The 11,825-nt window shown below is 43.2% G+C and overlaps 1 protein-coding gene across 1 annotated transcript; it reads left to right on the plus strand.

The window, feature by feature from the left end:
* The first annotated feature begins 144 nt into the window (after positions 1-144).
* On the plus strand, positions 145-7,413 carry ndc80 (NDC80 kinetochore complex component). Its single transcript, XM_040195058.2, has 17 exons — positions 145-394; positions 805-900; positions 2,006-2,089; positions 2,284-2,410; positions 2,884-3,056; positions 3,283-3,385; positions 3,504-3,593; positions 3,795-3,888; positions 4,016-4,116; positions 4,290-4,434; positions 4,808-5,013; positions 5,166-5,315; positions 5,537-5,626; positions 5,705-5,797; positions 6,015-6,145; positions 6,363-6,465; positions 6,844-7,413. Exons 1-17 carry the CDS (start codon positions 387-389, stop codon positions 6,970-6,972), a joined length of 1,923 nt encoding a protein of 640 aa, XP_040050992.2. The 5' UTR covers positions 145-386; the 3' UTR covers positions 6,973-7,413.
* The last annotated feature ends 4,412 nt before the right edge of the window (positions 7,414-11,825 follow it).

Raw genomic sequence — 11,825 nt, forward strand, 5'->3', positions numbered from 1 at the left:
CTTGATGTCAGGAACGAAAGGATGCCACATCTTTTGATGGAATTAAAAGTTTCAGCCTACAGAATTTTATAGACACCCCAAAAGTCAAAGTGAAAAAAATATATGGCAGGCTCGTGCATTTTGCCAGAATTACATTTCTGCACCTTAAAATGCTTCACAATTACTTGTGTGGCTTGACAACGGACGGTGTAGTGGGACGTCCTCCCAGATCTGTCTCAGGGCGTCTGTAAAGCGCGTTACGAAATCTTCTTGAAACAACTGGCTTTCCGTACTTTGGTGACGTCACTGCACGCTAACGTTTGTATTGTTTTGGCGGGGTTTGTTCGGACTGCGTCCGTTTAGACGTTCGGTTAGTTTTGAAAACATTGACATTTCCGCGGTGAAACATGGAGCGGTAGGTTTTAAATTTGCCTACATTTTAAATCACCGTGTTATCTGTTTAGCTGGCTGCTGTTGTGGCTTCAGCTTCGGTTCGCTACTGCGACCGTTAATTTAATGATTGAGTTACCAACGGAAGACACGAGCACAACTTGCGAACAACGCGTTCTAGATCTCTAAGATGGAAATGAACCATCGTTGATTGAGTTTATGGCAACTTCAAGGCAACGAACACCGTTAGCTGGCTACCTTTCAGCTGAGTTACCTCCGAGTGTTGACGTCAAACAACGCTAACTGACAGTAACGCCCGCTAGCGTTAGCCCGCTGCGGCCATATCTAACGCGAGGCCGTTGTCATCTGTTCCCAATGTGGCCGATATCAGTGCCGTATTTTAATAACTTTCTGTGTCCAATGTGTTGTGTCCAGTGGGAGGATGAGTCGAGCAACCAGCGGCAGACCGTCGGAGCTGCCAATGCGCGTACAGGACAGCAACAGGATGAGCATGTACACAACGCCCAAGAGGTGGGCTGAACTACCGTAAACTCTTAACTTTCCCCAGTGAAGATGCTGCTTTTCCTGCACATCTGCCTTCAGATGGGCAGATGTGTGGCTGGTAGAAGCTGATGCTGGTCACACCCACAAAACAACATTTCTGTATACATTATATCTCAGTAAGGGATCCCTGTTTGGAGAACACTGCAGACGGACTAAGATCTCGGGTTTAGTTTCATGATATGTATTCATTTTATGACAAACCGAGTCACAAACACTAGTTCGGTCATTATTAAATGAAAAGTCTTCTCATTGTTTACACTTTTACTCATTTTCTTTGCAGTGGTGTACACATTTATTGTGAACACGTGTTTACTTGAAGCTTTTACTAACAATGCAAAGACATTGTTTCAGGGCAATGCGATTTGAATATAGATATTTAATTAAATAGCTATTACTCAATGGATTATTTTCTCCTTTTTAAGCCAGGAGGCACAATCCGCCAATTGTAACTGAAACAGGGCCAGTATTTTTATCCTATAAATAAGTCACAGCATTGTTTGGCTGCAAAAAGCAGATTCGTTGCTGCTACATTTAAGTCTGATTGACTGTTGAGGTTTTATAAATTCATGCATGCTTTTAAAGCCCCATTCTTGAGACTGTATCTTGATATGAAGCACTGAAGTTCATTACACATCTTAAGCGCCTCACTCGCTGTGGTTATTTGGCCTGGATTGTCCATCTCTAGACACGTATTGCCTTATTAAGAACGTAAACAATACTTGCCTTATATTTAACTGAATGTTTCCTTTTAAAAGAAACCTAAAAGCTACTGTTTTCCCTCTAACATATCTGCAAGACTCTCATACGATCTATCTCTAGTTTCCACATTAGGGAAATTGGCTTGATTTATGCTGCTCCTACGCCTTGGAATTTTATTGAAGATTAATATGCGGTTTGTCTTGTTGCCAATTCTTATACGTAGGTATGAAACTGTTGCTGCCTGTTTTAATCTCAATGAGGCTTCTCCCAGTTAAAATAAATTTTAGATAATTATAATGAATGGGGTTGTGGCAGGAAATGGGATTCAGCAAGTGAAGTAAAACCCTTTGTTAACATTTTTGTTTCTTTGCAGTAAACAACCTTCCTTTGGAAAGTTGAACATTCCCAAACCGCAGTCAATGACTTCAGAAAGGCGGACCAGTTTCTTTGGTGCTCGGTGAGGAATTAATATTTCTAAAATATTCAGATTTGCATGTAAAAGACTATTTTATTCATGCAGAGTATAAGCATGAATGAAATGAGACTAACACTACAATTGCAATATTAGTAAAATACAATAAAGGTAAATTGATCAAGATTATGATAAATAAAATTTGAAACTGTGGTGATTTATTGCTATTTTGCCTTCAGAACTGTGGGAGCCAGCATGCCTCGCAACAGCACCATGTCGGGGTTTGGAGGAACCGAGAAGATCAAAGATACCAGACCTCTGCATGATAAGTCCTTTGTTCAACAATGTATCAGACAGCTGCATGAGGTAAAAGCCCTTCTTATTCCATGTAATCCACACACACACACACACACACAGTAGGTCAGTTTGTTATAACATTTCTAAACGTGTTCTGTTGATTAATCCATAGTGTGTGTATTTTAAATACAAGACGCGGATGCCCCTTAGTAGTTGTGTCCAAACCGTCACTCAGGCAACCGGCAGCTAACGGTCCATTTCATTCCTGACACATCTGATGAACACAAAGTAACAGTTCTTTAGCGGTATTCTCAACACGCCATTAGTATTGTACCAATATATTAGTTTTTTAAATTTATTCACGTACTATTATTACTTTATTTGTGCTGATTATTATTGTCATTGAAGGGGTGAGATCAATTTGCAGCTGGACTATGTTCTGGCACCTTCGTTTGCAGCAGAGAGTTTTTGTTTGGTGGTAGACATCAGTGTGAAACATTGTGGCTCGGCTCTCGCTGAAATTCTTCCTCGTGTTTTTGCAGTTTTTGACAGAGCAAGGTTTCCCGGGCATTTTGTCAGCCAAGATGCTCCAGTCTCCCTCTACCAAGGAGTTCGTGAAGGTGTTTGAGTTCGTCTACCGGCAGCTGGACCCGACCTTTGAGATGCCAAACTCCAAAGTTGAGGAGGAAGTTCCAGCTATCCTGAAAGCCCTGAGGTATCGTCCTTTACAAGGCGCTTCATTCCCGAGCAATTTGTATTCAGATGGTTTAGTACCACTTGAATTTTCTCAATGGGTCTGTGTCAAAACTGTATCCAGAAAATCTTAAAAATGAATGCAACATATATTAAAATCATGCAAGTAGCGTACCTTTGGTCGCGGGCCTTGATGTTGGCTCATCTTCTATAGTCGGAGACGTCTGACTATTTGTTTCTGGTCCAAGGTATCCGTTTGTTCTCTCCAAGTCTGCGATGTATTCTGTTGGAGCTCCCCACACCTGGCCTCAGGCACTCGGTGCTCTCATGTGGCTTATTGACCAAGTCAAGGTGAGAAGTAACCAACGGTTTCCAACATTGATTTCAGTGGAGCCCAAACTGAATTGTGTAATCTTTTGTTGCGAATGAAAATTGTGAAAACGAGTGTTGCGCTTGTGTTTTGTGTTAGATCAATTGGAGTTTGAGTAAGCAGGAGCTGCTGTTCAGTGAATTCTGTGAGGACAGCGATAATATCGAGGAGGGGGCAGAGTATAACAAGGTACTGTGACCGCACGCCATCAACCGTCCACCACCAAAAACCTCCTTGTTACAGTGCCGTGTCTTCTTATCGATACAGTATTTAACAACGCCGTTACAGTGTTTTCTCTCCTTGACGTAACTGGATATTAAATGATTACTCCTATTTTGTCTGTCTAAATCTAAAACATGTGGTTTTGTTTCATTTTGATCCTTTGTGCAGCTCCTCCTGGAATACACTGCTGAGGCCTACTCCAAGTTCATGCAGGGGGAAGACACGTTTGATGATGTGGATGAATTATTCATCAGTAAACTAAGTAAGTCTCTATGATGAAATGCTTTTGTGTTTTATGGGTAAAGAAGCCATAATGTTAATTGTTAGTTTTGATCAAAATTCTATGTTTCATTCCGGATCCCATTAAAACAATTTCTGTGTCTTCACAGAGAAAATGTACAACGTGGACGAGGCCCTGCTGGCCTCCATGGAGGAGAAGTACCGAATACTCAGTGATGAGGTTGAACGACTGGAGAAGGAGAGTCACACGGTTGGGAGATCTTTTTATATTTACTCAGATTAGATCAGATTTAAAATTGTTGATATTCACATCACCATTTCTTAAATACAGTGAAAGAAAGTGGTACAATTGGGAAATTCCAATTATGTATATTATGAGTAGCGATAAATTGGACGTTGAATGTCCTCTGTCCTCCTTGACAGGACCGTCTAATGACCAAGAGAATGGACAGGGTGAAGCTGCAGGCAGACCTGAAGAAGCTTCAGAGTTATCGCAGCAACCTGGAGGCCTTTAAAGGCAACCTGGAGAACAGAGCCTCAGAACTGAGTTATGAGCTGGAGGTTACGGGTAAATATAGCGTCCGTCAGCCTGCTGCTTCCCAGCATTCACCGGGGCTCGTATGCATCTGATATGTCTGGATCTCCTTATTAAGTCCCTGTCAAGACGTCTGAACTACTGATACCTGCGTTACTGGAATTACATTCTATGGACACGCTGCTGATGCGGGATCGATATGTGTATTAGCTGAGATCCTTTTTCAGTTTGACTTCCTCTTGTGAACATTTAACATTCCTGTTTTTAATAAATAAGCATCTGCAATTCTACTTTACTGCGTTATTAAAGATGTATAGCAAGCCAAGTAGCAAACTTCTTCTGTGCTAACGTAACGGTAGTCAGGGTCCGATTAGTAGATCAGAACTGAGGTTTGGATCCCTTGCAGGCAGTCAACTGGAGTCTCTAAAACGAGAGCAGAACGAACTGCAGCTCCTCCTGCAGAACCAGAAGTTCACTCCGGCGGACGTGGAGCGGATCAACAGAGAGAAGAGAGAACTCCAGCAGACCATCACCCGTCTCAGCAAGTCTCTGGAAGACGCCCAGCAGCACCAGTGGATGGAGGAGATCGCCCTGTCCAAAGTGAAAGAGAAGGTACTGAATGCTCAGAGGAGTCGGAATAGCAGCATTTAACTAAGTTGGTGAATGTGATCATGTTTGGGGTCAGATTGATATTTTGTGTCCGTATGAGCAGATATTGTTTCATACGTTTTGGCCTGGATTTAACTCATTTTCTGAAAACCCAGGCGGAGTTGAAGGCTGCAGAGTACCAGAAGCTGGCCCGTAAACTGAAGCTGATACCAGTGTCTGCAGAGAACGCCTGTGGTAATGATTTTGAGATCAGGCCATTTGAATGTGGACCCGGCAGCATGAGTCAACATAAGACGCAGATACAGGTACTTCTCTCAAATGATGTTGCCTTTAAATCTGTAGGACTCTTCTATTTGGATGGATCACAATTAAATTCAGTACGAACACATCTACACAACACCCTCCCAATGCTGAGGTTATTTATAGCTATTTGTTGCTTTGGATATGTTATATTGAAATGTTTATATTATTGTAGGCCTTTGAAATAAGATTTGTGATGACGACTTTTCTCCAATGTGTGCTGTAGATGCTCCTGAGGAAGCTGATTAGTGACGTGGAGGAAGAGAACAGTCGACTAGCCAACATGAAACTCAGTCTGGAGGAGTCCAGTGAACAGGTAACAAGATGCCACTATTACCTTTTTAATCAGTACTTTTACACAAAATTAACTCCCGTTTAAATGTGTGTGTTTAAGGTGAATTCAAACATCATGGACAAGTCCAACGACCTAAAACAGATGAGAGAGCAGATTCGCAAGGTGGATGAGCGATTGGATTCTGACATGCAGGTAGAGTATATTCTGCTTTTGATGGTTCAATGCTTTACTGAACTCACTAAATATCACATGTAACGCACACCTAACCTAATAACTGGTATGAGGGAACATTTCAACATGTTGGTAAGGCACGTGGCGTGCGCAGGTGCATTGTTCATGTAGTAACTGTGCGTGCGTGCGTGCGTGTGTGTGTGTGTGTGTGTGTGTGTGTGTGTGTGTGTGTGTGAAGGAGCTTGCCCAAGAGGAACAGGGCTGGGCAGCAGAGGTGGAGTCGGTGGAAAACCATCTTACGATCCTTGAGAAGAAGGTCACGTATGGTTACGACGAGGCCGTGCAACAACTGAAGGCAGCGCAGCAGCAGTGAGTGGATATTATATATTTATCAACAATATTTATGTCTTAAGGATTCTGTCATCCTGATGCCGCTTATGGCCAAATAAAGCGTGTTATTAGCGTGTTCACCCCCATACCTCATTTGTCTACTGTCATTTTTGCCCAAAAAAAGGCTTTAAGATCCCAGAGGTTTTTGTGTCCTCCCGTCTAACTGATGGGTCTCTTGTTCTGGTCTCTTCTCCAGATACCACCTGGTGCTGCAGGAGACCAACGAGGAGAAACGAACAGTAGCCAACAACCTTGCGTCCGTGGTTAAGACAGCCGTCGACCACCTATCTATCACAGAGGTAACTTTCTTACAACACTTCTTCCGCTCAGTGAGCGAAGCGTTGACGGTCACGTGACTGATATCAGGACATCGTACGCCATCGTATTCATTACATTACATTACAGGTAATTTAGCAGACGCTTTTATCCAAAGCAACTTACATTACACTTTAAACCCATGGCTTTTTCACATTTTGCCCGGGGAGCAATTAGGGGTTAGGTGTCTTACTCAGGGACACTTCGACTTGAAACATAGGGCAGCCGGGACTTGAACCACCAACCTTGCGGTTCCCAGCACACCAGCTCTACCCCCTGCGCCACGACGACCCCATTCATGATGTGTCTGTTCTTGTATTTTTATCACTCTGATACCTGGATGTGTGGTTCTTGCACAACAGAAAGGCCTGGAGGATCTGCACGCCAGAGTGCAGCGTTTCGGCTCTAAGGCCGTGGAAGAGGATGAAGCCGTTGTGCAGAAGCTGAGGGAAACTTTGAAGAGCTTCACGTCCAAGGCGAGCGGCCTGTGAAGCCAGGCGGGAAGATGGAGGCATTTGCATTCATGGTTTTAGTTTGATTCCATCTAGGAATAAAGTAACTTTGCTTTATTAATGTATTGCAGTATTTGTTCCACCGAAAGGGTATGAATCCCCTTTCCTCTTATTACTAGGGTTTTTTTTTTTTCCTTCCTTCCGAAAGGAAAACATCAGGGTGCTAGTATATAATAAACTCCAAAAACACTTTAACAAAATTAACAAAAATGTCACTGTATAAATTATTCTGTTTTCATTACAACAGCGATGTGTTTATGAGAAAACGGCTGCATTAAAAACAAAGTGGCGGCCTCAAGATGGCGCTGTTGAAGTCTTAGCGCATGTACTCCGGGTTTGTGCCACATTTTAGTCGATAGTTTTCATTTCTTGTTATTAATGAATGTTCATGTTCAAAATAAATATGGCTTTTGAACAATCCATTTTTTAACTTAGTTTCTGCTCCTCACAATACACCACTTGACACTGAAACAGATAATTATTACATACCAAAGAAATTAGAATTGAGTTTGAGTCAGTATATTGTTAGTAAAAGCTTCATGCTGCAGCTCGTCCTGGTGAAGCCAGCAGGAGGCAGCACACACCTGGTGTTCAGGTCGCTACGTATCTATAGAACTATCAGTTGGTGGTAATGTTGCAGTCTCATTCATATCTACTTGTTCTGGTCAACATTTCAAACCGTAGCCGCTAACATCAAGGCCTTTAGTTCATTTTTTGTTCATTTTCCTGCTTGCATCTTTCACGACAGCCAAAACAAATTATTAAATGTTGGTCAAATACTGCAGTGGAGTTAACACAACATTCCTGCAGCAACCCCATCAGAACTAAATGTATCCAAACCCAATAATCTGAGTGTGACCTCTTGGTTCTGGTGATCACTGGTTACCGATGACGTAGCAGACATTTGTGTTCCTCTCATTCATCCTAGTTATGCCAAACATGTCGGAGCACTTCAATTCCACATGGCAGCCAAATCGCACAGCGCTCACTGGCTCATTAGTGAGGGAAGCGTTGCAAAACATTTGGCAGTGAGGAATCCGACAGTCTGCTGTATTTCTCCAGCATGCTGCTTCCTCGTCATGGTCAACATCGCTCATCATACCTGTTTTTCAGTCTTCTCCACATCCAGTCCAGCAATCCTGTGGCCATCTGAACCTAATTTAATATCCCCCTTTTTTATTTTTTATTTGTGTATCTGATAACAAAGATGTTAGTGTTTTCTCATTCAGCTGCTCCTGTTGGACATGGATGGTGTTTTGCGTAAGTGCATCTTTTTCTAATTAAACATTATTCTGATTAAACAGTTTTTGCAAATGCAAATACGTCATCACAGCATAATGCAACATGCCAGATAAATACCTGTCAATGAAAGGCAACCAAACGTGGCAGAAGTCTCTAAACTCTAAAAACCACATTTTGTCAATACTGTAAAATGGAAGATGTTATTACGGGGCGGGGGGCTCAAAAAACGGTCAGTGCTGCGAGTGCGAGAGAAATGTTTTGGCAGATGTGATGCAGAAAGATGAGGTGATAGTGAGTGGCTCCATGGCGGGAGAGAATGAAAAATGTGATGGATAACTTCCACCACTTGCAGAGACAACCCCTGTGTGTGTGAGTGTGTGTGTGTGTTGGATGGGAGCGCTGGAGAGGAGAGGAGGGGCGGTGCAGGAAGTCAGTGAAATGGATCAAGGCTGGTGCCGTGTGTTAATACAGAGGCTTAATTCAACTAAACAGGACAGACCGTGGCGTGTTTATCAGATCCCATATGGACAGGTGGCCTCCATGAATGCCTTTGACTTGAGAGTGCGTGTCTGTGTCTTCGAAAACTGGTTGTGATGATTTGTGTATCTCTGTACCCCCCCAGAGGCATCTACATGCAGGCCTTAATGTGTATGCGTTCTCGTGCAGGAATTTGTCCTCTTATTTCTGCATAAACCTGTGTCGGTATTTATGTTTTTGCCCGTTTCCATGCTTCTTCACATGTTGTGAGTCATATGTTGCTGCCCCGTGAGGCCTGTGCTCCTCTGCCTGCGCGGACCTACTCTAGATCATTGCATTCAAAGACATGCACCATGAATTCTTAATACACTGCATGTATCCTGGACAAGGGGCAAAGGCCCACCTCTTGTGGGGATCCTGTGTGTGTGTGACTGGTTCTCACGGGGCCTCTAATAAAAGGGAGATGTAGGGAGGAGGGGATGTGACGGGGTGGATGCGTGGCCTTGCACCACAAGGCTTTCAGCAGCTAATCTGTCACAGCGCGGACAGCCAGACACACTCGTGGCGAGGTGATAATGGCGAGTCTTATTAGGGGTTAATCTCACTCATCCGCCACCAGAGTAATCTGTTATACAGATGTGCAGAGAAAGTATGCTGTCTTATAATTCCTTGCTCTACTATTTTCTTTCTCCCTGTCAAAACACCATCCTGCAGCCGAAATCTGTCTTCCCCCAGACCTACATTTTGACTGTAGCTCTGGCATTCTGCTCCAGCGGCTAATTGTCTTCAGATTTTGGAGACGAATCAACTGCTGCATGTAGCTGTGGCACAAGAAATTACGCAACTGTTGCAACAACAAGATTCCAATTTGAAAAGAGCTACAATTGTGGACATCTCAACACGGCACGGGCCATAAATAACAAAAACACAACACACAAAGAATTCCTCATTTTGCCGCTGTGTTGTAATACGTGGTTTACTATGTGCGGTGTTTGCTTTTGGGAGGTAAAGAAAAGTAGTCTGTCTGGGTTATTTTTCTCTTTTCTCTTCTCGGCAGCTCGTGCTTGTCTTCATGAATTAAAGATGAGTACTGGCACACACAGATTGAAAGTGTAGTAGGTTTTTGACACAATAACAATGTGGTTATATTGTGCGGCGACGCACAGCTGGCCGGTGTTTCCGTCATGTTTTTACACGACCGGGCAGTTATATAATTTGCCTCTTTTCTTAACAGGTTTGTCCACATTAATTAGATTTTCACATTCCGAGCGTGTCAAATGTTTCCCGTCATCCCGAAGAAGTGAAGTTCTGAGTAAACAGCCTGGACAGTTTGAAAGGTGAGTCTCTCTGTTATGGCGTCAACCGGACTTGTACTCTCCTCCTCCATATGCATGCGTGATGGGAATTTGTCACACATGATTATATGGACTAAAAGTCAGGATATCTTGAGTTCTGCTGCTGTCTCTTGTGAGTCCCCCAACTTAATGCGAAGTGCACTATGACATTTCTGCAAGACGATGCTGGTGTCACAGTATTGTTGGACTGAGTAGACCACCATTGTCGAGTGTTTACTTCTGTTACATCACATGTTCGTGTGGTTGCCAGTTTTCGTTCCATTGCTCCTGACGCGTGATTCTTTTGATCGCTGCGTTGGCATCGCGTCCCTGTGTGACCTGTGTGTGAAGTGCTGTATGTGTGAAGATCAGGGCATCTTTGATTGAGTAATGCATTCAGAGAGAGACCGGCTCACGCTGTACAGCTGGTTTTTTCCATTTCAGCTCGCTCATAATTCAGCTAAGGCTTGAAACATAACAGTTTCTTAAATCTTTTGTGTCAGGACAATTTATCCAACAAATTCACAGATTTAGCCAGGAAACCAAACAGGAAGTGTTTCCCACAGTGATGCTACTGTTACTTTACAGCTCTACAAAAAAGCATCTGGATACCTACTTCAACTTGGCAGATGGTGCTTTTCTGGGAATTGGAAAAGGTTTTGGTTTCACCTTGCAGCTCATTTTGACAAATCACTGCATGGCCTTGTTTCCTCCTATTTGTCCCCAAATGTATGTTGTAGCTAAATATACAAAACAGCAAAAGGCAAATCCATATGGTATAAATATCAAACACTCTCCTGTTCATTGTCATACAGACACTCTTTAAACAGTGCACAGTCGGTGTTATGCCCTCTATGTATTAAAAACAGATATTTAAAAAATTTCCAAATATTTATGTAATTGAAGTAATGTTCAACAGTGATCTCCAGAGTTGTTTCCAAAAATGTTCACCTGGGCCTTGAAAAATAAATTATAATCATGCTTGGCTAACTGCTGAAGTTTGCCAAAGGACTCTTTCCACCATATGGCACAACTTAATAAAAAATAAATATAATATCCAACTCTTGCACTTCCACTTTTCACAAGATCCCAGTAGCCCTGAAAGCCGGTGGACGTGGCTCACAGGCGTGTGCTCATGCCCGTGCGTTGTTGACTGTTCAATGGACACGTTGGCGAGCTGTCTCTGGATTTCTGTCCGTCTGGAGGACGACGTGTGTTACGGGGCATCTGAGGTATCGGATTTCCATCAGTTCTGCCTCTGCTCACTCGGGCCTGGATGGGGCTTATTAAGACATTACTGGGGGTCATATGAAGGTCAGTCTAGACTATGAGAGGTCATAGAGGGGTTATGAAGGGCCTGTGAGTCCGAGGTATGAACATTTTTGCTCCTTTTCTTTTGCCCCGTGAGTCACTTTCTGGCCCAGCAGGATCCATTTCAAGGTCCGTTCACCTCGGGGGGGAAACAGATGTCTGTCATAGTATCAGAGCCTTGTAGATTCTTGTGTAGGTATTTCGGGGGGGTTGATCAGGAGCTAATAGCTACAACATTTGGGTGGAAATCTTGTTTTTTTTTTACCAAATTCCATTCCAGCGGACTACAACCTGTTGCCTCTGATGTGTTTTGACACCTTCCTGCTGTCGCAGAGTCCTTCTGGATCCGTGATCTGGACGTGCAATCACAAGGTTGTGAGACTGAACTCGACACTCCGAAACCCTCGTACGCCGCAGCATCTCTCCCGTTTCTTTAATCTGCTTCGTATCTAGTGAAGCAAAAACATG

This window comes from Gasterosteus aculeatus, chromosome 13 (genome assembly GCF_964276395.1).
Source record: "Gasterosteus aculeatus chromosome 13, fGasAcu3.hap1.1, whole genome shotgun sequence".
Taxonomy (NCBI): Eukaryota; Metazoa; Chordata; class Actinopteri; order Perciformes; family Gasterosteidae; genus Gasterosteus; species Gasterosteus aculeatus.

Excerpts from the sequence above, each read along its gene's own strand:
- ndc80 (XM_040195058.2), top strand. Across the intron at positions 3,594-3,794 it reads AGGGGGCAGAGTATAACAAG|CTCCTCCTGGAATACACTGC; the intron begins GTACTGTGACCG and ends TCCTTTGTGCAG. Across the intron at positions 5,798-6,014 it reads GATTGGATTCTGACATGCAG|GAGCTTGCCCAAGAGGAACA; the intron begins GTAGAGTATATT and ends GTGTGTGTGAAG.